This window comes from Pelobates fuscus, chromosome 2 (genome assembly GCF_036172605.1).
Source record: "Pelobates fuscus isolate aPelFus1 chromosome 2, aPelFus1.pri, whole genome shotgun sequence".
Classification (NCBI taxonomy): Eukaryota; Metazoa; Chordata; class Amphibia; order Anura; family Pelobatidae; genus Pelobates; species Pelobates fuscus.
This window is the reverse complement of record NC_086318.1, coordinates 3,189,517-3,212,353: the sequence shown is the minus strand read 5'-3', so window position 1 is coordinate 3,212,353 and position 22,837 is coordinate 3,189,517. Positions and strand designations below refer to the sequence as shown.

At 44.3% G+C, this 22,837-nt stretch overlaps 1 protein-coding gene across 1 annotated transcript in view; it reads left to right on the top strand.

Annotated features, from left to right (window-relative positions):
* NRBP1 (nuclear receptor binding protein 1) overlaps positions 1–22,837 on the top strand; it is a 54,440-nt gene that overhangs the window by 15,734 nt on the left and 15,869 nt on the right. Inside the window, exons 7-10 of the mRNA XM_063441854.1 lie at positions 171–265; positions 21,409–21,492; positions 21,588–21,646; positions 22,414–22,512. Of these exons, the coding sequence (XP_063297924.1) occupies positions 171–265; positions 21,409–21,492; positions 21,588–21,646; positions 22,414–22,512 (337 nt within the window). The remainder of the gene's footprint in view (positions 1–170; positions 266–21,408; positions 21,493–21,587; positions 21,647–22,413; positions 22,513–22,837) is intronic.

The following is a 22,837-nucleotide window of genomic DNA, read 5'->3' as shown; positions in this document are numbered from 1 at the left end:
ATTTACATTGACACTGCTCTCTGGGTGCCTATACTGTCTTTTAAGTTCTCGATTCACCTTGAATTCTCACTTTGGTGAATAACCCCGGTCGTCTTTGCTGGTTTTAAATTGTGTGAGCGGTGGTTCTAGTGTTGAGGTGTGTTTAACCGTTCATTTAACCCTCTCAACAGTTACCTGCACTCCTGTGATCCTCCCATAATCCACGGAAACCTGACCTGTGACACCATCTTCATCCAACACAACGGTCTCATAAAGATCGGATCTGGTAAGCGCTGGTGTGACTTTAGTGGAAGCTCCCAAGGGGTTCCAGCGTGAGTGTGTGCGTGCTCAGTGTCTTGTCCATTGCTGAATCTCTGAGCTGACCAACATGCAGTCACACACAGTGTGCCATTATTAACGCACCCTCGTGTTTCTCGTCCCATGTGATCTGACAGTATAAATAGAGGGTTGTGTGCACAGACCATATCCAGATTATTGTGGCCTGTGTGCTTAATCTGGAGCTCACAACAAGATCAGGGAAAATGGCTCATACCAACAGTAAAGGGGGAGTCAGACAGGACATGCAGTCTGGAGGCTTTCGGGGAGATTTATCAAAGTGTTCTCAACACTTTACTGTCTAAATGTTCTAAGAATTTTTGCTGCATTTTACGTTGCTTTTTTATTTTGTTGCCGATTTTATAAATAATAATTTTGCATTCTAAGAAAAGTGTCAGAATTTTGCCGCCTATTAAAGTTTAATACCATCCATTTTTAGATCAATAAATAAGGTCTAAATAATAAAGGTGATAAGTGTGTACAGTGTCACACAGCATCTTCACAACTAAATAATGATGGAATTAAAGTGACACTTTTAAGAACACTTTGATAAAAATCCATCTATTCGTATACCTGTAATATGGGTCATACCAATAGTAAAGAATGAGGATGAGGGATGCCACACATGACCCATAATACCTCTAGTAACATGGGGAGCAGTGATGGTTACTGTTATTTGGGTCATTTTAGTTCCGATGACTGGGCACACGGTGTGGAAGGGTTTCCAATGGACAGAGAACGAGAGTTAAGCTGCATGTCTGACACCTTGCCCCATCATTGGAGACTCACGAGACCTGGCTGTGTACTTTGTAGAATGACTACCTTTGTGTTTTGTCCCCTCTGTGACATCCTCCCATCCCAGCCGTTCATTCACTCATTGACCTGTCTCGTATTGTTTTATCTCCTGCTTCGGCTGCTCTGTTGCCCACACACCAGTCTTTCATAGGATTTTTGCTAATGGTGAGATGAATCTTCAGCTCCTGTGATTTGCCTGTTCATGTCGATGTGATGCTGATCCTTTCTGTATGTTCTTCCTTCTCTGCAAGGCTCCCCCATGTAACCGCTGGTTGTATATCTGGTTACTTGGGTGAGTGTTGCCTTGCACAGAAGGGTGGCAGCTCTGGAAGTGCCCCCATTGCTGGCAATGTCTGTAGGCTGCTCCCTTGCACGTAGGACCCCTCAATCTGCCTATGCATGTCTGAGCTATAGAGTGCTTCACATCCTCACTGCATTGCGGACCCTACTGCTGCTCCATTCCTGCTGCTGCTTTGTCCCCCTGCTCATGTTTGGGGAGAAGAGGGGGAGGGGGGGGGGGTTAAAATGAATGATACATTACTGTTTGTGGCGTAAGGTGTTCATAGACTCAGAAGATCTGATTTATGACTCAAATTGTGGGGTGCTCTGCAATCAGCAGAAAATTCAGGGAACTCGTGCTCGAATAAACAATCGTTCATACAGAGGAATTAAACGGGATAGATATTCTTCTAGGATTTTCTCCTGGATACCTGAATATGAATATGGTGCGGACTTATGTTGGCATTCTCAACAGCATTTCTTAAACCTTTATGAAATGAGGTGCTAAACTGAGGGAAAAATCACATCGCAATTGGCACAAAACAGAGAGTTATGTCAAAAGTGGCCCTGGGCGTGAGCTCCCCTTCCTGGTAATGGGCCCGGGGCGGGCGTGGGGAATGGGCCCGGGGCGGGCGTGGGGAATGGGCCCTGGGGCGGGCGTGGGGAATGGGCCCTGGGGCGGGCGTGGGGAATGGGCCCTGGGGCGGGCGTGGGGAATGGGCCCTGGGGCGGGCGTGGGGAATGGGCCCTGGGGCGGGCGTGGGGAATGGGCCCTGGGGCGGGCGTGGGGAATGGGCCCTGGGGCGGGCGTGGGGAATGGGCCCTGGGGCGGGCGTGGGGAATGGGCCCTGGGGCGGGAATGGGCCCTGGGGCGGGAATGGGCCCTGGGGCGGGAATGGGCCCTGGGGCGGGAATGGGCCCTGGGGCGGGAATGGGCCCTGGGGCGGGAATGGGCCCTGGGGCGGGCCTGGGGAATGGGCCCTGGGGAGGGCCTGGGGAATGGGCCCTGGGGCGGGCCTGGGGAATGGGCCCTGGGGCGGGAATGGGCCCTGGGGCGGGCCTGGGGAATGGGCCCTGGGGCGGGCCTGGGGAATGGGCCCTGGGCGGGCGTGGGCTCCCCTTCCTGGGAATGGGCCCTGGGGCGGGCGTGGGCTCCCCTTCCTGGGAATGGGCCCTGGGCGGGCGTGGGCTCCCTGTCAATCATTGTTATAAGCTCAGCCCTTTACACATGGCAGTCAGTATAGAGAGAGCCACCTCCATCTTAGCTACCTGTCAATCATTGTTATAAGCTCCACCCTTTACACCTGGCAGTCAGTATAGAGAGAGCCACCTCCATCTTAGCTCCCTGTCAGTCATAGTTATAAGCTCCGCCCTTTACACCTGGCAGTCAGTATAGAGAGAGACACTTCCATCTTGGCTCCCTGTCAATCATTGTTATAAGCTCCGCCCTTTACACCTGGCAGTCAGTATAGAGAGCCACCTCCATCTTAGCTCCATGTCAATCATTGTTATAAACTCCGCCCTTTACACCTGGCAGTCAGTATAGAGAGCCACCTCCATCTTAGCTCCCTGTCAGTCATTGTTATAAGCTCCGCCCTTTACACCTGGCAGTCAGTATAGAGAGAGCCACCTTCATCTTAGCTCCCTGTCAATCATTGTTATAAGCTCCGCCCTTTACACCTGGCAGTCAGTATAGAGAGAGCCACCTCCATCTTAGCTCCCTGTCAATCATTGTTATAAGCCCCGCCCTTTACACCTGGCAGCCAGTATAGAGAGCCACCTCCATCTTGGCTCCCTGTCAATCATTGTTATAAGCTCCGCCCTTTACACCTGGCAGTCAGTATAGAGAGAGCCACCTCCATCTTAGCTCCCTGTCAATCAGTTATAAGCTCCGCCCTTTACACCTGGCAGTCGGTATAGAGCGAGCCACCTCCATCTTAGCTCCCTGTCAATCATTGTTATAAGCTCCGCCCTTTACACCTGGCAGTCAGTATAGAGAGAGCCACCTCCATCTCGGCTCCCTGTCAATCATTGTTATAAGCTCCGCCCTTTACACCTGGCAGTCAGTATAGAGAGAGCCACCTCCATCTTAGCTCCATGTCAATCATTGTTGTAAGCTCCGCCCTTTACACCTGGCAGTCAGTATAGAGAGAGCCACCTCCATCTTAGCTCCCTGTCAATCATTGTTATAAACTCCGCCCTTTACACCTGGCAGTCAGTATAGAGAGAGCCACAATCATTGTTATAAGCTCTGCCCTTTACACCTGGCAGTCAGTATAGAGAGAGCCGCCTCCATCTTAGCTCCCTGTCAGTCATTGTTACAAGCTCCGCCCTTTACACCTGGCAGTCAGTATAGAGAGAGCCACCTCCATCTTAGCTCCCTGTCAATCATTGTTATAAGCTCCGCCCTTTACACCTTGCAGTCAGTATAGAGAGAGCCGCCTCCATCTTAGCTCCCTGTCAATCATTGTTATAAGCTCCGCCCTTTACACCTGGCAGTCAGTATAGAGAGAGCTACCTCCATCTTAGCTCCCTGTCAATCATTGTTATAAGCTCCGCCCTTTACACATGGCAGTCAGTATAGAGAGAGCCACCTCCATCTTAGCTCCCTGTCAATCATTGTTATAAGCTCCGCCCTTTACACCTGGCAGTCAGTATAGAGAGAGCTACCTCCATCTTAGCTCCCTGTCAATCATTGTTATAAGCTCCGCCCTTTACACCTGGCAGTCAGTATAGAGAGAGCCGCCTCCATCTTAGCTCCCTGTCAATCATTGTTATAAGCTCCGCCCTTTACACCTGGCAGTCAGTATAGAGAGAGCTACCTCCATCTTAGCTCCCTGTCAATCATTGTTATAAGCTCCGCCCTTTACACATGGCAGTCAGTATAGAGAGAGCCACCTCCATCTTAGCTCCCTGTCAATCATTGTTATAAGCTCCGCCCTTTACACCTGGCAGTCAGTATAGAGAGAGCCACCTCCATCTTAGCTCCCTGTCAATCATTGTTATAAGCTCCGCCCTTTACACATGGCAGTCAGTATAGAGAGAGCCACCTCCATCTTAGCTCCCTGTCAATCATTGTTATAAGCTCCGCCCTTTACACATGGCAGTCAGTATAGAGAGAGCCGCCTCCATCTTAGCTCCCTGTCAATCATTGTTATAAGCTCCGCCCTTTACACATGGCAGTCAGTATAGAGAGAGCCACCTCCATCTTAGCTCCCTGTCAATCATTGTTATAAGCTCCGCCCTTTACACCTGGCAGTCAGTATAGAGAGAGCCGCCTCCATCTTAGCTCCCTGTCAATCATTGTTATAAGCTCCGCCCTTTACACCTGGCAGTCAGCATAGAGAGAGCCACCTCTATCTTAGCTCCCTGTCAATCATTGTTATAAGCTCCGCCCTTTACACCTGGCAGTCAGTATAGAGAGAGCCACCTCCATCTTAGCTCCCTGTCAATCATTGTTATAAGCTCCGCCCTTTACACCTGGCAGTCAGCATAGAGAGAGCCACCTCTATCTTAGCTCCCTGTCAATCATTGTTATAAGCTCCGCCCTTTACACCTGGCAGTCAGTATAGAGAGAGCCACCTCCATCTTAGCTCCCTGTCAATCATTGTTATAAGCTCCGCCCTTTACACCTGGCAGTCAGTATAGAGAGAGCCACCTCCATCTTAGCTCCCTGTCAATCATTGTTATAAGCTCCGCCCATTACACCTGGCAGTCAGTATAGAAAGAGCCACCTCCATCTTAGCTCCCTGTCAGTCATTGTTATAAGCTCCGCCCTTTACACCTGGCAGTCAGTATAGAGAGAGCCGCCTCCATCTTAGCTCCCTGTCAATCATTGTTATAAGCTCCGCCCTTTACACCTGGCAGTCAGTATAGAGAGAGCCACCTCCATCTTAGCTCCCTGTCAATCATTGTTATAAGCTCCGCCCTTTACACCTGGCAGTCAGCATAGAGAGAGCCACCTCTATCTTAGCTCCCTGTCAATCATTGTTATAAGCTCCGCCCTTTACACCTGGCAGTCAGTATAGAGAGAGCCACCTCCATCTTAGCTCCCTGTCAATCATTGTTATAAGCTCCGCCCTTTACACCTGGCAGTCAGTATAGAGAGAGCCACCTCCATCTTAGCTCCCTGTCAATCATTGTTATAAGCTCCGCCCATTACACCTGGCAGTCAGTATAGAAAGAGCCACCTCCATCTTAGCTCCCTGTCAGTCATTGTTATAAGCTCCGCCCTTTACACCTGGCAGTCAGTATAGAGAGAGCCGCCTCCATCTTAGCTCCCTGTCAATCATTGTTATAAGCTCCGCCCTTTACACCTGGCAGTCAGTATAGAGAGAGCCACCTCCATCTTAGCTCCCTGTCAGTCATTGTTATAAGCTCCGCCCTTTACACCTGGCAGTCAGCGTAGAGAGAGCCACCTCCATCTTGGCTCCCTGTCAATCATTGTTATAAGCTCCGCCCTTTACACCTGGCAGTCAGTATAGAGAGTGCCACCTCCATCTTAGCTCCCTGTCAATCATTGTTATAAGCTCCGCCCTTTACACCTGGCAGTCAGTATAGAGAGAGCCACCTCCATCTTAGCTCCCTGTCAATCATTGTTATAAGCTCCGCCCTTTACACCTGGCAGTCAGCGTAGAGAGAGCCACCTCCATCTTGGCTCCCTGTCAGCAGGGCCGGGATGTTACCACCTACCTAGACATTTTTACAGACCATGTACACCCCTTCATGGCATTTGTTTCTTGATGGCAGTGGCCTCTTTAGGCAGGAAAATGCACCCTGCCATGCTGCTCCATCCCAGCTAGATATTCCACAGTCATCTGTACGTGGTATTATTGGACAGTGGAAGCATTTAGGAACCGCAGCAACTCTGCCACGAGGCGGAAGACCACGTAAAGTCACAGTGCGGGTTCACAAGTGCTGAGGCTCATGGTGCATAAGAGTTCCAAACTTCCACTGGCATTAATATCCGCACAAAGTGTTTGAATATAGCTTCATGGAATGGGTTTACATGGTGATGGGAGGCTTGCATGCAGCTGCTTGGCCAAGTATCCTTGTTTTTCCAGGGTTGGACTTGGCCACTTCAAGTGAAGGGAAATCTTTAATGCATCAGCATACCAAACATTTTGGAGAATGATACACTTTCAACTTTGTGGGAACAGTTTAGTGAAGGCCCTTTTCCATTCAAGCATGACAGTGCCCCAGTGCATAAAGCAAGGTCCATAAAGACATAGCTGGAAGATAATTTATTGTGAAGGAACTTGGCTAACCTGCACAGTCCTCACCTCAACCCTATCGAAAACCTTTTCGTCCAACATCAATGCCTGACCTCACAAATGATCTACTGCATAAATTGTCAATCCCACAAAAACAATCCAAAATCTTGTGGAAAGGCTTCCCAGAAGAGGGAAAGCTTTATAGCTGCAAAGTGGGGAGCAACTACTTATTTAGGTCTATGTATTTAAAATGCAATGTCATAAACGTCCCCGTTGGTGTAATGGTCAGGTTTCCCAATACTTTTGTTCATATGGTGAATATTGCGTTGGTGTTAAATTTGGTTAGACGTGAGTAACACCCTGTATATAATACAAAGAACAAAAGAGAGGACTGTGATGTTATTTATTCGAGGCTAAACAGACTTTGTTGCCTATTAGGCATTTTCTTATTTCGGCAAACCTGTATTCTTTAGGCTAACGCAAACTAGAATATGTTCAAATCTTGTATTGTAGTACAGCAAATCTATATTAATCCATTCTATACCAGTAATCCTGCTAAATCGAGGACTTTAACTGTGAATAGCTTAACATACAAACTATGGGCACCATAACTACTTCAAAACACTAAAGTGGCCATGGTAGTTGGTGCAACCAGTGAACCAGAGCTCATTCTCGATATGTTTTTATAGTGTGATCCCACCAGTTAACCAGAGCACATTCTCGGTATGTTTTATAGTGTGATCCTACCAGATAACCAGAGCTCATTCTTGGTATGTTTTATAGTGTGATCCCACCAGTTAACCAGAGCTCATTCTCGGTATGTTTTATAGTGTGATTCTACCAGTTAACCAGAGCTCATTCTCGGTATGTTTTATAGTGTGATCCTACCAGATAACCAGAGCTCATTCTCGGTATGTTTTATAGTGTGATCCCATCAGATAACCAGAGCTCATTCTCGATATGTTTTATAGTGTGATCCCACCAGATAACCAGAGCTCATTCTCGATATGTTTTATAGTGTGATCCCACCAGATAACCAGAGCTCATTCTCGGTATGTTTTATAGTGTGATCCTACCAGATAACCAGAGCTCATTCTCGGTATGTTTTATAGTGTGATCCCACCAGATAACCAGAGCTCATTCTCGGTATGTTTTATAGTGTGATCCCACCAGATAACCAGAGCTCATTCTCGGTATGTTTTATAGTGTGATCCCACCAGATAACCAGAGCTCATTCTCGATATGTTTTATAGTGTGATCCTACCAGATAACCAGAGCTCATTCTCGGTATGTTTTATAGTGTGATCCTACCAGATAACCAGAGCTCATTCTCGGTATGTTTTATAGTGTGATCCCACCAGATAACCAGAGCTCATTCTCGGTATGTTTTATAGTGTGATCCCACCGGCTAAGCACGCATTAAAAGAACTCCCCATAGGGAAAATATGACGCTGGAGGTCCATGAGGATGTCCAGCGTCAGATAACCGACCTAAGGTCGTTTTTGGATTTTGGAAGCGCTGTCTGGTAGACATTCTGTTAGACAGACTTAGAGCTGCAATGTAAAAACAATGTTTCTCTGGAACTACAATGTTTTACATTGCAGCTCTAAGTGCAGTACGGATACAACACCCAGAGCACTTCAATTAGCTGAAGTGGTCTGGGAGCCTGGAGTGTCGCTTTAACATTGGATATTTCTAAACTCTGGACACAATTTAGAAATGATTTAGCACTGTATTTTTGGGCGGTTGTAGATGCGTAACAGATTTTGGGGGTCAAAGTTAGGAAAAGTGTGTTTTGTTTATTTGTATTTTTTTTCTCCATCATTTTATTAAAAAATATATGATGAAAATAATGGTGTCTTTGGAAAGTTGATGAAAGAATCAGATACCCAAGAGTTTACTTATTTGGATCAATACGCCAGTGTAGACACTCCAGTAGTAATAATAACACCGTAAAGATTCACTTAATCCACAATAAAGTGGACGAGGTCAAAACTAAAAAAAAATGTCATCCTTATCCTGATATAACTGGGATCACAGATCACATATATCCCCAGTGTAACAATGTAATCCGTATCCTGATATATCCCCAGTGTAACAATGTAATCCGTATCCTGATATATCCCCAGTGTAACAATGTAATCAGTATCCTGATATAACTGGGATCACAGATCACATATATCCCCCAGTGTAACAATGTAATCAGTATCCTGATATATCCCCAGTGTAACAATGTAATCCGTATCCTGATATATCCCCAGTGTAACAATGTAATCCGTATCCTGATATATCCCCAGTGTAACAATGTAATCCGTATCCTGATATATCCCCAGTGTAACAATGTAATCCGTATCCTGATATATCCCCAGTGTAACAATGTAATCCGTATCCTGAGATATCCCCAGTGTAACAATGTAATCCTTATCCTGATATATCCCCAGTGTAACAATGTAATCCATATCCTGATATATCCCCAGTGTAACAATGTAATCCGTATCCTGATATATCCCCCAGTGTAACAATGTAATCAGTATCCTGATATATCCCCAGTGTAACAATGTAATCCGTATCCTGATATATCCCCAGTGTAACAATGTAATCCGTATCCTGATATATCCCCAGTGTAACAATGTAATCCGTATCCTGATATATCCCCAGTGTAACAATGTAATCCGTATCCTGATATATCCCCAGTGTAACAATGTAATCCGTATCCTGATATATCCCCAGTGTAACAATGTAATCCGTATCCTGAGATATCCCCAGTGTAACAATGTAATCCGTATCCTGATATATCCCCAGTGTAACAATGTAATCAGTATCCTGATATATCCCCCAGTGTAACAATGTAATCAGCATCCTGATATATCCCCAGTGTAACAATGTAATCCGTATCCTGATATATCCCCAGTGTAACAATGTAATCCGTATCCTGATATATCCCCAGTGTAACAATGTAATCCGTATCCTGATATATCCCCAGTGTAACAATGTAATCCGTATCCTGATATATCCCCAGTGTAACAATGTAATCCGTATCCTGATATATCCCTAGTGTAACAATGTAATCCGTATCCTGAGATATCCCCAGTGTAACAATGTAATCCGTATCCTGAGATATCCCCAGTGTAACAATGTAATCCGTATCCTGAGATATCCCCAGTGTAACAATGTAATCCGTATCCTGAGATATCCCCAGTGTAACAATGTAATCCGTATCCTGATCTATCCCCAGTGTAACAATGTAATCCGTATCCTGATCTATCCCCAGTGTAACAATGTAATCCTTATCCTGATATATCCCCAGTGTAACAATGTAATCCTTATCCTGATATATCCCCAGTGTAACAATGTAATCCGTATCCTGATATATCCCCAGTGTAACAATGTAATCCGTATCCTGATATATCCCCAGTGTAACAATGTAGTCCGTATCCTGATATATCCCCAGTGTAACAATGTAATCAGTATCCTGAGATATCCCCAGTGTAACACTGTAATCCGTATCCTGATATATCCCTAATGTAACAATGTAATCCGTATCCTGATATATCCCCAGTGTAACAATGTAATCAGTATCCTGAGATATCCCCAGTGTAACAATGTAATCCGTATCCTGAGATATCCCCAGTGTAACAATGTAATCCGTATCCTGAGATATCCCCAGTGTAACAATGTAATCCGTATCCTGAGATATCCCCAGTGTAACAATGTAATCCGTATCCTGAGATATCCCCAGTGTAACAATGTAATCCGTATCCTGATCTATCCCCAGTGTAACAATGTAATCCGTATCCTGATCTATCCCCAGTGTAACAATGTAATCCGTATCCTGATCTATCCCCAGTGTAACAATGTAATCCTTATCCTGATCTATCCCCAGTGTAACAATGTAATCCTTATCCTGATATATCCCCAGTGTAACAATGTAATCCGTATCCTGATATATCCCCAGTGTAACAATGTAATCCGTATCCTGATATATCCCCAGTGTAACAATGTAATCCGTATCCTGATATATCCCCAGTGTAACAATGTAGTCCGTATCCTGATATATCCCCAGTGTAACAATGTAATCAGTATCCTGAGATATCCCCAGTGTAACACTGTAATCCGTATCCTGATATATCCCTAATGTAACAATGTAATCCGTATCCTGATATATCCCCAGTGTAACAATGTAATCAGTATCCTGAGATATCCCCAGTGTAACAATGTAATCCGTATCCTGATATATCCCTAATGTAACAATGTAATCCGTATCCTGATATATCCCCAGTGTAACAATGTAATCCGTATCCTGAGATATCCCCAGTGTAACAATGTAATCCGTATCCTGATATGTCCCCAGTGTAACAATGTAATCCGTATCCTGATATGTCCCCAGTGTAACAATGTAATCCTTATCCTGATATATCCCCAGTGTAACAATGTAATCCGTATCCTGATATATCCCCAGTGTAACAATGTAATCAGTATCCTGATATATCCCCAGTGTAACAATGTAATCAGTATCCTGATATATCCCCAGTGTAACAATGTAATCAGTATCCTGAGATATCCCCAGTGTAACAATGTAAAACGTATCCTGATATATCCCCAGTGTAACAATGTAATCCGTAGCCTGATATATCCCCAGTGTAACAATGTAATCCGTAGCCTGATCTAACTGGGATCACAGATCACATATATCCCCAGTGTAACAATGTAATCCGTATCCTGATATATCCCCAGTGTAACAATGTAATCCGTATCCTGATATGTCCCCAGTGTAACAATGTAATCCTTATCTTGATATATCCCCAGTGTAACAATGTAATCCGTATCCTGATATATCCCCAGTGTAACAATGTAATCCGTATCCTGATATATCCCCAGTGTAACAATGTAATCAGTATCCTGATATATCCCCAGTGTAACAATGTAATCAGTATCCTGATATATCCCCAGTGTAACAATGTAATCAGTATCCTGATATATCCCGAGTGTAACCATGTAATCAGTATCCTGAGATATCCCCAGTGTAACAATGTAATCAGTATCCTGAGATATCCCCAGTGTAACAATGTAATCAGTATCCTGAGATATCCCCAGTGTAACAATGTAATCAGTATCCTGAGATATCCCCAGTGTAACAATGTAATCAGTATCCTGAGATATCCCCAGTGTAACAATGTAATCAGTATCCTGAGATATCCCCAGTGTAATCCTTATCCTGATATATCCCCAGTGTAACAGTGTAATCCTTATCCTGATATATCCCCAGTGTAACAGTGTAATCCTTATCCTGATATATCCCCAGTGTAACAGTGTAATCCTTATCCTGATATATCCCCAGTGTAACAATGTAATCCATATCCTGATATAACTGGGATCACAGACCACATATATCCCCAGTGTAACAATGTAATCCGTATCCTGATATATCCCCAGTGTAACAATGTAATCCGTATCCTGATATATCCCCAGTGTAACAATGTAATCCATATCCTGATATAACTGGGATCACAGACCACATATATCCCCAGTGTAACAATGTAATCAGTATCCTGAGATATCCCCAGTGTAACAATGTAATCCTTATCCTGATATATCCCCAGTGTAACAATGTAATCAGTATCCTGAGATATCCCCAGTGTAACAATGTAATCCGTATCCTGATATATCCCCAGTGTAACAATGTAATCCGTATCCGGAGATATCCCCAGTGTAACAATGTAATCCGTATCCTGATATATCCCCAGTGTAACAATGTAATCCGTATCCTGATATATCCCCAGTGTAACAATGTAATCAGTATCCTGATATATCCCCAGTGTAACAATGTAATCCTTATCCTGATATATCCCCAGTGTAAAAATGTAATCCGTATCCTGATATATCCCCAGTGTAACAATGTAATCCTTATCCTGAGATATCCCCAGTGTAACAATGTAATCCTTATCCTGAGATATCCCCAGTGTAACAATGTAATCCTTATCCTGAGATATCCCCAGTGTAACAATGTAATCCTTATCCTGAGATATTCCCAGTGTAACAATGTAATCCGTATCCTGATATATCCCCAGTGTAACAATGTAATCCGTATCCGGAGATATCCCCAGTGTAACAATGTAATCCGTATCCGGAGATATCCCCAGTGTAACAATGTAATCCGTATCCTGATATATCCCCAGTGTAACAATGTAATCAGTATCCTGATATATCCCCAGTGTAACAATGTAATCCTTATCCTGATATATCCCCAGTGTAAAAATGTAATCCGTATCCTGATATATCCCCAGTGTAACAATGTAATCCGTATCCTGATATATCCCCAGTGTAACAATGTAATCAGTATCCTGATATATCCCAAGTGTAACAATGTAATCCGTATCCTGATATATCCCCAGTGTAACAATGTAATCAGTATCCTGATATAACTGGGATCACAGATCATATATATCCCCAGTGTAACAATGTAATCCTTATCCTGATATATCCCCAGTGTAACAATGTAATCCTTATCCTGATATATCCCCAGTGTAACAATGTAATCCTTATCCTGATATATCCCCAGTGTAACAATGTAATCCGTATCCTGATATATCCCCAGTGTAACAATGTAATCAGTATCCTGATATATCCCCAGTGTAACAATGTAATCCTTATCCTGATATATCCCCAGTGTAAAAATGTAATCCGTATCCTGATATATCCCAAGTGTAACAATGTAATCAGTATCCTGATATATCCCCAGTGTAACAATGTAATCCGTATCCTGATATATCCCCAGTGTAACAATGTAATCCGTATCCTGATATATCCCCAGTGTAACAATGTAATCCGTATCCTGATATATCCCCAGTGTAACAATGTAATCCGTATCCTGATATATCCCCAGTGTAACAATGTAATCCGTATCCTGATATATCCCCAGTGTAACAATGTAATCCGTATCCTGATATATCCCCAGTGTAACAATGTAATCCGTATCCTGATATATCCCCAGTGTAACAATGTAATCCGTATCCTGATATATCCCCAGTGTAACAATGTAATCCGTATCCTGATATATCCCCAGTGTAACAATGTAATCCGTATCCTGAGATATCCCCAGTGTAACAATGTAATCCGTATCCTGATATATCCCCAGTGTAACAATGTAATCCGTATCCTGAGATATCCCCAGTGTAACAATGTAATCCGTATCCTGAGATATCCCCAGTGTAACAATGTAATCCTTATCCTGATATATCCCCAGTGTAACAATGTAATCCGTATCCTGATATAACAATGTAATCCGTATCCTGATATAACAATGTAATCCGTATCCTGATATACCAAAGTAATCCGTATCCTGATATATCCCCAGTGTAACAATGTAATCCGTATCCTGATATACCAATGTAATCCGTATCCTGAGGTAAATGGGATCACAGTCCACTCCGCACCAATACATACACAAACCACATATATCCCCAGTGCAAGTGAAATATACTAGCCGTGTAAGGCTACTCCTCTACCTCGTATGGATAATGGATAACCATTGGATTATCCAGACAGGTGCTTGAATATTAGTATACAAGCTTTATTAATTAGGCTTATTTGTAGAACTTTTCATAACCCTTTGTAGGTAAGTAATGCACTGAAAAAATAAACCAGTGTACCCAGGTAGACAAGTGGTTATACCACAGTATTAGTGTTAAAAACGGATTAACTAGAGGTTAAACCATAGTTCTATCCGTATAAAGCAGCCAGTTAATAGTACTTTCGTTAGCCCTTTGTAGCTAAATAGTGCACTGGAAAATAAACCAGTGTACCCAGGTAGGCAAGGGGTTAAACCATGGTCTTAGTGTTCAGTACCAGAGATTGAATCAAGGTTCGACCATAGTACTATCCAAGTGAAGCATGAATAAACATAGATCGCATAATAGAGTAGTATATTCAGCTGTAACCCCAAATTATCCACACACACAAAATATATTCCAACGTACAGGAAGGTGATATACGAAATAGGTTGAGCATAAGACCGTAAAGTGTAGTAAAGCCTCTCTCTTGCACTTATCCACATTAAATGTCATTTGCCACAACTCTGACCATTTTTCTAGTTTACCTAAATCATTAGCCATTTGGCTTATCCCTCCTGGAACATCAACCCTGTTACATATCTTAGTATCATCCGCAAAAAGACACACCTTACCCTCAAGACCTTCTGCAATATCACTAATAAAAATATTAAAGAGAATGGGTCCAAGTACAGATCCCTGAGGTACCCCACTGGTGACAAGCCCAAGCTTCGAATATACTCCATTGACTACAACCCTCTGTTGCCTGTCACTCAGCCACTGCCTTACCCATTCAACAATATTGGAATCCAAACTCAAAGATGGCAGTTTATTGATAAGCCTTCTATGTGCAACAGTGTCAAAAGCCTTACTGAAATCTAGGTAAGCAATGTCTACTGCACCACCCTGATCTATAATTTTAGTTACCCAATCAAGAAAATAAACCTGTTAAACTGACTGGATAGGTAGAAGTGTAAAAGAATAAAGGAGTGAAAAATAAAATAAAAAAACTAGTGAGTGTGAGGCATGTCTATAAATCAGATCAACATCCTACAAAGCATAGTGATAAGTGCCCTAAACACACTCCAAACAAAACACCCGATGCGCGTTTCGGTGCAGTACAATGTGCACCCTCGTCAGGGGAAAAAGAGACCCTGTGTGTGGCGCCTCTTATGAATCCTAGAGCCCATGTGGGAAGTTAATTGAGTAACCATTCAGCATGAGTGTCGTCATGGAAGGGGCGTGGTTACTGAAAAGCGATGTCAATACCTACACTCAACTCTGTGGTGATTAAATTAACCCCTTTCATGATGGAATGGGTGAATGATACAGAATGAGAAGATCAAAATCTGTTACCAATATGATCGCAACTAAATAAAGTCACTCATATCTGTCAGTTAAAGGACCACTATAGGCACCCAAACCACTTCAGCTCAAAGAAGTGGTCTGGGTGCCAGGTCCATCTAGGGTTATCCCTGCCTGCTGTAAACAACTGCTATGTTTATAATAGGGTTAATCCAGCCTCTAGTGGCTGTCTCATTGACAGCCGCTAGAGGTGCTTCCGCGCTTCTAATTGTGTTTTTCACAGTGAGAAGACGCCAGCGTCCATAGGAAAGCATTGAGAAATACTTTCCTATGGACTGATTGAATGCATGCGCATTCAGCGCTGACGTCGGAAGAGGGAGGAGAGTTCGTCAGCGTTCCCCCTTCAGCCCGATGAGAGTGGGACCCTGAGGGTGGGGGTGACCTAAAGACCCTATAGGGCCAGGAAAACGAGTTTGTTAGTGGTCCTTTAAGATTCAAATATGGGTGAAAGAATTTGCAAAGGCAGCCCAAAGCTGGCTGATACTAGAGCAAAATAGTAGCCACGTGTGTCCAGCTGCAGGAAAATTGTGTCAAGTTTAGAAACCAATTACGCTGAGCTATTTTATAAAACATTGCTGTGAACTATCATCTTCAGATCGGAACATTAGACTTGTCACACTGAACATTAATATGCCAATATGAAGCGAGTTGTTGTGTATTAATACTATAGTTCTTATTTTTAACCATCATAAATGTCTACTGCTGGCTAGCGTAACGGCTCGGCAGCACTGAAGGGGTGCATAAACTTCAAGCCGATATCTCTCCAGAAGGTATGCAGCAGACTGGGCTAAAGTGGGTCTAACCGATGCTGAATCTATATTCTTTGTACCGTCCTTATGGGTCACTATGAAACTGCGGCACTGGGAAGGAATACATTAGAGAGATGACTAATTAAATATAGACCAGTCAGTGGGGTTCAGACTGCTGAATAGTACTTATCCTCTATAGCTACTGCCTAGAAGGGCAGGTCGCCTAAATTGAACCCCCACGGTGGTGGAAGTGACAAAATGAATGTATAGTTAATATGTAAACCCTGTATCACAATGGATAGTTAGAAGTGTAGTGTAGCCAGGGGGGGGGGGGGGGTGTAGTGTCTGCAGCTAATTTGGATACCTTGGTATTTGAGCACTCTATGTGCATGCCCCTAGGTAATCGGAGCCATCTATATTGTGACTATATTATCAGAGTACCATAGTCACTATGGAAAAACCCCAAACATTACTGTACTGATAGATGTCCATCAAGGAATAAAATATATCTATCTCTATCCAAAAAAATACGGTATTTTTTTGGATATGTGATTATTGCTGCCAGAGCACCAGGTACTAACATGTTTTTCTGGGTTGGAGTGCAAGAACCTTTTTCCATTTATATATATATATGGGTCTGCGCAACGTAGTATGGAAATACACATATTTAGGTCCATATCGATTGTAAAATTCTGAAGTTCTAATTGGGGCTGGAATAACCTAACCATGGGAGGACACTAGACCGTAGATCCAACAGTGAGCGATATCAATAAGGAAAACAGGGCCACCAACTGTGCTGCGGGTGTGTCGAGTGATCACTAAAAAATAGAGTACTTAAAAATGTCTATAATAAATCTAGTTTACATAACATAAGGATACTGAGCTATAAGCAGTGCTGACTGTAAAGTAGGCTTATTCAGGAATAAATGAAAAACCTTCATTCAGGCCACGTGGAGCGAGCGTCTTAAGTTTAAAGATCCAAAAACTCTTGCGTTGTAAGAGTATCTTATCAAGGTCACCCTGTCTTGGACCAAGGTTGACTTTCTCTATTCCGTTGAATCGAATCTCGTCAGCCGATCCACCGTGGAATAATTTCAAATGCTTTGAAATGGGTGTATCAACATGACGTAACGGGTTAACGGAATTAACATGTTACATGTTCAGTGGGCGACAAGTTTTACCCTCGTACATCTTTTGACAGCTGCAGGTCAGCAAATAAATTACTCCTGTTTTCTTTGGTTTTAAAGAAGGATTTGGAAGTAGATTGTTCAGAATTTGTGGAATTTGCAAAGGTCTTGATGTATTTACATGCCTTCCATCTTCCACATTGGTATGTCCCAGTAACGGAAGATTTTAACCTAGTTCATTATTCGGTACTGGTTTCAGATAACTAGGGACCAGTATATCTTTCAGGTTTCTAACCCTTCTTGCTGTAATGGAAGCACGAGGGGTGATGGCCTTTTGGAGATGTTTATCCTTTTTTAACAATGGCCAAAATCTTCCTAGTGTCCCTTTCACAGCATACCACCCTGCATCAAAAGTGCCTATGCATCTGGTTTGGTCTTGGCTTAAGGTATCCGGTATTTTGTCAGTACTTTTCTATCCATTAAGAGGGCTCTTTGATAAGCATTGTTTAGGCATTCATTAGGGTAACCTTATTCTTTAACCCCTTAAGGATTCCCTTTTATTCCAGAAGTTTGGTCCTTAAGGGGTTAAAGTGTGCCCTCAGATTTTTAGCTTTAACTTTTTCCATAGATGAGTAATTCCTCCTTAGTCGGAGAAATTGTCCGGCTGAAATACCTCTCTTGAGGGATGGGGGATGATGACTTTTCTAGTTAAGTAGATTGTTGGTGGCTGGTGAGGGATGGGGGATGATGACTTTTCTAGTTAAGTAGATTGTTGGTGGCTGGTGAGGGATGGGGGATGATGACTTTTCCAGTTAAGTAGATTGTTGGTGGCTGGTGAGGGATGGGGGATGATGACTTTTCCAGTTAAGTAGATTGTTGGTGGCTGGTGAGGGATGGGGGATGATGACTTTTCCAGTTAAGTAGATTGTTGGTGGCTGGTGAGGGATGGGGGATGATGACTTTTCTAGTTAAGTAGATTGTTGGTGGCTGGTGAGGGATGGGGGATGATGACTTTTCTAGTTAAGTAGATTGTTGGTGGCTGGTGAGGGATGGGGGATGATGACTTTTCTAGTTAAGTAGATTGTTGGTGGCTGGTGAGGGATGGGGGATGATGACTTTTCTAGTTAAGTAGATTGTTGGTGGCTGGTGAGGGATGGGGGATGATGACTTTTCTAGTTAAGTAGATTGTTGGTGGCTGGTGAGGGATGGGGGATGATGACTTTTCTAGTTAAGTAGATTGTTGGTGGCTGGTGAGGGATGGGGGATGATGACTTTTCTAGTTAAGTAGATTGTTGGTGGCTGGTGAGGGATGGGGGATGATGACTTTTCTAGTTAAGTAGATTGTTGGTGGCTGGTGAGGGATGGGGGATGATGACTTTTATAGTTAAGTAGATTGTTGGTGGCTGGTGAGGGATGGGGGATGATGACTTTTCCAGTTAAGTAGATTGTTGGTGGCTGGTTGATATTTTGCCCTCTTATTCTACTTTAATGGAAATGTCCAGAAAGTTCAGTTGGTCACCGCCTATTTCCATAGTAAGCCTTAAGTTGATATTATTCTGATTAAGCTAAATCAACTGCCCAAACTATCCCCATTCTCACATGTTTAGTGTATTTATCTAGTCTAGTGTTTGGTTGGTCACCACCCCTGGTGAAGGTTGGCATATGACTGGGCACAAGCCTTCCCCGTAGCTATTTACATTTTTCCAGTTTTTACCTCGTCCACTTTATTGTGGATTTGGTGACTCTTTCCTGAATCTTAAAGACCATTTAATGGCGAGACAAACTATATATAATATGTGGGTACAGTAAATGAGTAAGAGGAAAATTACAGCAAAACACGAACACCGCAGAAATTTAAAAAGTGCCCTGGTCCTTAACGGTAAGAAAATGGAAAAGCGGTCTGGTCACTAAGGGGTTAAATATAGTCTCCTCCTTTACTGTGTTGATTCCCTTTATGTATTTAAATGTTTCTATCATATCCCCCCTGTCTCGTCTTTCCTCCAAGCTATACATGTTAAGATCCTTTAACCTTTCCTGGTAAGTTTTATCCTGCAATCCATGAACCAGTTTAGTAGCCCTTCTCTGAACTCTCTCTAAAGCAGGGGTTCCCAATTAATTTTTTCAGTGGAACCCTTTGACATAGTGTATCAACATCGTGGAACACTCCTCCTCTCTTCCTCCAGTATTAGCGCCATCCTTTTTTGTATGTACCGATGTGTATCTGTGTTTGTATGTGCCAGTGTGTGTATGTATTTGACACACACTGGCACATAGTGGCACACAGATACACACCTTGACACACACGGCACATATTATTATTATTATTATTATAATTATGTTATTTATATAGCGCCATCAAATTCCGCAGCGCTTTACAATGGGTGGACAAACAGACATGTAGTTGTAACCAGACAAGTTGGACACACACCTTGACAAATAGATACATACACACACACAGATGTGTGTGTATCAATGCATCGGTTTGTCAAGGTGTGCATATCTGTGTCAAAGTATGTGTATCTGTGTTTGTATGTGCCAGATACACATACACATACTCAGATGCACACTGTGGCACATACACACATCTTGACTCACAAATACACACGCTAAGATAAACACAGTGTCATATACACACACACAAACATAGGCACATACAAACACACTGATATACATTGGCACATGCGCGCACACACCAATACACATACTCTTTGACAGACACACATACACTCTCACTGACACACATATTCTTTGACACATGCATACAAACTCATACACTCACTGACGAACACACACTCAGTGACAAACAAACATACAAACCCCCTAACAAAACACACACACACACACACTTTTTTTTTTTTTATTTCACTCCACCCAGCCTCCCTAGCTTTGGGAGTGCTGGCATGGAGTCTTTATTTCCCTGGGGTCCAGTCGGGCTGCTGGGCTGAGCAGCTGGCGTGCAGTCCCTGGGGTCTGGTGGGGCTCTTGGGCTGGCGCAAGGGAACAGTGATCTTCCTGCTCGGCTCCCTCGCGTGCCTTTTAGTGATGCCGTGGCCGGAGTAACGTCATATTCCGGCTCCAGGATCACTGCTGTGCGTGTCAGGGAGCTGAGTAGGGGGGAGTTCTCCCTCGCCGCCTGCAATTATCGCAGCAGCCATTTTGTTTCCAGTAATTGTGGTGGAACACCAATTGGGAAACTCTGCTCTAAAGTATCAATATCCTTCTGAAGATATGGTCTCCAGTACTGCGTACAATACTCCAAGTGAGGTCTCACCAGTGTTCTGTACAATGGCATGAGCACTTCCCTCTTTCTACTGCTAATACCTCTCCCTATACAACCAAGCATTCTGCTAGCATTTCCTGCTGCTCTATTACATTGTCTGCCTACCTTTAAGTCATCAGAAATAATCACCCCTAAATCCCTTTCCTCAGATGTTGAGGTTAGGACTCTTTCAAATATTCTGTACTCTGCCCTTGGGTTTTTACGTCCAAGATGCATTATCTTGCACTTATCCACATTAAATGTCAGTTGCCACAACTTTGACCATTTTTCTAGTTTACCTAAATCATTTGCCATTTGGCTTATCCCTCCTGGAACATCAACCATGTTACATATCTTAGTAGCAGCAGTTGTGATGTTTGAGTTTTGTGTATTGTAAAGCAGGTGGGGTGGCTGTCAGTGAAGCCCTTGGTAGGTTGTTGGTATTGTGAAGCCGGTGTGGTGGGCCTGCAGTTCCATACCGATATTGGAAGCCAGGGTAGGTTAGAAGAGGTGGATAACGCATTGTTGTGTATTAAGTGGATAGAGATTTAAATGTTGTGTGATACCGCTCATTGAAGCCCTGTAGGTTGTGTGTATTGTGAAGCCGGTGGGGTGGCTCTCAGTGAAGCCCTTTGTAGGTTGTGTGTATTGTGAAGCCAGTGAGGTGGGCCTGTATATTGAAATCAGTTGTTGGGATAAAGCTGTCTGGAGGGTTGTGTCACGCTGTGTATATTCTCATTTTGTCCTTCTCATCCTCAGTGGCTCCAGACACTATTAACAACCACGTGAAAACCTGCCGTGAGGAGCAGAAGAACTTGCACTTTTTTGCACCTGAGTATGGAGGTAGGAGGGGAGAAGGCAGCCTGAGCCACATGTGATATTTATTTATTAAAGAATATATCAAATGTCCTTTTTTTTTTTTTCTTTTTCTTTAATAGAAGTGACAAACGTAACGACTGCTGTGGATATCTACTCCTTTGGCATGTGTGCGTTAGAGGTGAGAGTTCAGTAGCTGCCGGCCTCCTGACTCGATAACCCCTGCGCTGCCGGCCTCCTGACTCGATAACCCCTGCGCTGCCGGCCTCCTGGCTGGTGAACCCCTGCGCTGCCGGCCTTCTGGCTGGTGAACCCCTGCGCTGCCGGCCTCCTGACTCGATAACCCCTGCGCTGCCGGCCTTCTGGCTGGTGAACCCCTGCGCTGCCGGCCTTCTGGCTGGTGAACCCCTGCGCTGCCGGCCTCCTGGCTGGTGAACCCCTGCGCTGCCGGCTTCCTGGCTGGCGAACCCCTGCGCTGCCGGCTTCCTGGCTGGCGAACCCCTGCGCTGCCGGCTTCCTGGCTGGCGAACCCCTGCGCTGCCGGCTTCCTGGCTGGCGAACCCCTGCGCTGCCGGCTTCCTGGCTGGCGAACCCCTGCGCTGCCGGCCTCCTGGCTGGCGAACCCCTGCGCTGCCGGCCTCCTGGCTGGCGAGCCCCTGCGCTGCCGGCCTCCTGGCTGGCGAGCCCCTGCGCTGCCGGCCTCCTGGCTGGTGAACTCTTGCCCTGCACTGCCGGCCTCCATACCTATTATCTATACTCATGAGCGAGTAAGGAGGCTGGCAGTACATGTCTACTGCCGGCTTCCTAAGCTGCTGCCTCTGGCCTCCTCGTTTATCTTGTTACTGCTGGACCCCAGCATTCCACAGAGGCAATTACTGAGCAGCAGTTCATAGTTCCAGTCTTTATATGGATGTTCATATCATGTTTCTCTTTGTGTTTCCTCTGCAGATGGCTGTCTTAGAGATCCAGGGTAATGGGGAGTCATCGTATGTTCCTCAAGAGGCTATAAATAACGCCATCCAATTCTTGGAGGATCCACTACAGAGAGTGAGTTCCAATCTGTGCACTTTAACCTTATGTCTTGAATTCTCTTCAAAGATAAGATATAACCTAGCGTATTGAGACGTATCTCCAGATAGCTGGAGTCAAGACACTGGCAAATGTGGAAGGCTGGAGTCAAAACACTGCGGTGGGAACGGGGGGTGACGCTGTTGAGTATGGGGGGGTGGGGGGAGGTGGGAGAGGGGGAGGGGAGGGGGAAGAAAGAAATGCTGTTGTGGGTGTTGGGGGGGAGGGAGAAATGCTGTTGTGGGTGTTGGGGGGGAGGGAGAGATGCTGTTGTGGGTGTTGGGGGGGAGGGAGAGATGCTGTT